Genomic DNA, 2,952 nt, shown 5'->3' with positions numbered 1-2,952 from the left:
ACAAACTCAGGGCTGCTACCCATGCTATAGTCTGTTTCAGGGGTAGGCAACACCAGTCCTGGAGTGCCACAAATAGGTCTGGTTTTCAGGATAACTATAATAAATATGCAGGATAACTATAATAAATATGCATGAGAGGTATGTTTGCATACAATGAGGTAGTGCATGCAGATATACATTATACATATTCATTGTGGCTATCCTGAAAACCAGACCTGTTTGTGGTACTCCAGAAGTGGAGTTGCCTAACCCTGATCAGTTTGATTCTAGGAGATATTTTAAAGAACTGACACACCAAATATTTTTTGTAGGAAAAATAAGGTTGCTTTTGGTTTTTTTTTAATAAATGAATCCCAGGTGACTATTACCAATGTGTCAGTTCCAGAGCTATCCCATCCCTGGGGAGCAATGAAACAGCAATGCTGGTACATCTTAATCCAGAGATGGCCAACTCCGGTCCTCAAGAGCCACAAACAGGTCTGTTTTCAGGATATCCACAATCAATATGAATAAGATTTGAAGACATTGAAGGCAGTGCAAGCAAATCTATCTCATGCACATTCATGAGTTGACCACCCGTGATCTAATCTTTCTGAAGTGCCTGCTGAAATCTGTACAGGGCTCTGGTCCAAATAGCTGGTTAAAGATGATTATATCTAGATCATGCCCTGTTGTTCATGATCACCATGGGCTGCAGGCATGATGTTGGTGGTATCCATCATTTTTAAGCATATTTGCCTGAACTATTTAAAAGCTCTGACATCATAACATGTCTCAAATTTTAGCGGGCACTTTGGAAAGACTGAGGACCAGATTGAAGATTCTGGCATTCTGGAGTGGGAAGGGGATCCATGCTCAGGGAGTGGAGCGTGATGGGAGGGCACCTCCCTAAAGCAAGCAGGAGCAGGCTTCTCTTCAGTCCAGGTATCTAACACCTGTAAAATTTGATGCCCTAGGCAGTTGCCTATGTCTGAATCCAGCCCTGGGAGAATTATGTGCACACATCTGTTGTTCACTGTCTGTAACCTGGAGGACAATATCTTTTGAAACTAAAACACTAGTAATGATCATGTAGGATTAATACAATGCCACTTCTTACTGCAAAACATATTTGGTGTGCATGCTCGCACTTTACGGACATTTTTCACCAAATTCCTGGATGCGTGGTTGAAGTCAGAACTCCAAGCCACAAGCACTCACGCAGCTTCAGATGAAGTAGCTGTACATTTATTTACATTATTGCAACACAGAATGGGCAGTCCTGGACTTTTTTCACTAGCTGCATTTGCAAACATGAACAAGCAAAGGTTGGAGGGGTTTCTGGAGGACAACAAGAGCAGTGGATTGGACATGATGATCCTCTTAGATTTTTAGATGCTCATCTAGGGAGATTCTTGAGGGGTCATGAAAGCAGTTCTACTGGGAGACAAAAGGGACAGAATTTCTTTTGGTCTTTAGAACCGATGATCTTTGCAAGCCACGGTACCTTTTATTGGACCACCAGAAGATTCGTGCAAAGATGATGCAGCAGGTGAACCTTCAAGACCACAGAGGTCCTCCTTCAGATGACAGGAGCTGATAAATAGGCAGATGAAGAAAACTGAGGATGATACTGGTGGCTCTTCAGCATGAACTGCCATGTTTCCGCGGTTTGAAATATGGAATGCATAGACTCAATAAACTAGATTGACAAAAAAATGGTTGACACAGAGATGGTACACTTTTTAAAAAATTCCACTTATGAAGGAACAATTTTCAATCTGTCAAAGAGGAGGATTCTTTAAGAGAACTTATCCAGATAGTGGTTTTCCCATCTCCATAGCCTGTTGGTCAATGCCTTCCATTTGCTTGGCGTGATCCTTTCAATCCCCTGGGCAATCATGTCACTGCAGTATATGCACTGGTAAGAATATGTCTTTTCGTGGGACAGTAATGAAAACCTCTTCCTGTGGTTCACAATAAACCATTTCACAGAAGACCAGGCAGTATCCATAGGGTGGAGGTAACTGTAGTAGAAAGGCAATGAAAGAATTTCATGACCATGGACCTTGGCAATTTGGAGATAGCAGGTACTACTGTCTAGGTCGAGGACTGGTAGGAATTCGGCTTTTCTGATGTCACCATAATTGGGATTATGACCTGCTTTTAGCAGACTTGTCTGCTTTTTCTCTTTCACCACAATCACACAGTTTCCATAGGAAATTCTCAAGGAAGCGCACAGTTCCTGAAAGATTTCCTCTTGGTCGTTCATTGGAAGTTCGTCTCTTAAGATCAGTCTGTACTTCCAGGGCACCCATCCTTTACTACTCCCCGCATGAATAACAGTCCACATGGGCTGCTTCAGGTAGCTTCTGTGGGGGAAATTTTCTCCTGTCATGAGTCCTTCAGAAATGTTGGTTTCCCCTAAGAAGATAGTCTGAAGGCCATCAAACTGGAAGGTTCTTAGTTTCCTTAGGTACTGGAGACACTGCTTCTGCACAGCACTGTCATGCTGACTTTTGTAAATAACATCCTTTAAAAGCGGATTTAGAAAGCGATGCATGCTGGTTTGTTATAGCAGTATATTCACAAGGAGTGGATGGCCAATGGTCAACAAGAGTGGTGATCTCATAATGCCCCTTTTCATAGCAACCCCTAGGCATCACCACAGCTATACACCAGCATATAAATGACTCTGGGTACTGTGAAAATCTGAGTACACCAAGGCACAAGAAAATGAAGAGAATTTTCCAAGGCCGCCCAAAGACCAAGTGTCAGAAATAATAAAACTGAAGACTTTTTTTTGTTTGCCAATTGATTAAAATTAGTGGCAAATATCATTGGGGCATTGGCATCCTAATAACCACTTATGCTAACACTGATATTTTCAAACTTGAATTAAGTTCTGTCTATCTTTCTTGTTCGTTGTTTCAAATTTGTTTTGATATTTGATTTTTTCCCCCCACATTTTTA

The 2,952-nt window shown here is 41.7% G+C and overlaps 1 protein-coding gene across 1 annotated transcript; it reads right to left on the bottom strand.

Moving 5' to 3' along the window:
* Positions 1-1,347: 1,347 nt before the first annotated feature.
* FAM243A (family with sequence similarity 243 member A) lies at positions 1,348-2,542 on the bottom strand. Its single transcript, XM_029601749.1, has one exon. The coding sequence runs from the start codon at positions 2,540-2,542 to the stop codon at positions 1,781-1,783; it is 762 nt and encodes a 253-aa protein (XP_029457609.1). The 3' UTR covers positions 1,348-1,780.
* Between the last annotated feature and the right edge of the window lie 410 nt (positions 2,543-2,952).

This window comes from Rhinatrema bivittatum, chromosome 5, assembly GCF_901001135.1.
Source record: "Rhinatrema bivittatum chromosome 5, aRhiBiv1.1, whole genome shotgun sequence".
Taxonomy (NCBI): Eukaryota; Metazoa; Chordata; class Amphibia; order Gymnophiona; family Rhinatrematidae; genus Rhinatrema; species Rhinatrema bivittatum.
The sequence above is the reverse complement of the archived record's forward strand: the minus strand, read 5'-3'. Positions and strand labels throughout refer to the sequence as shown.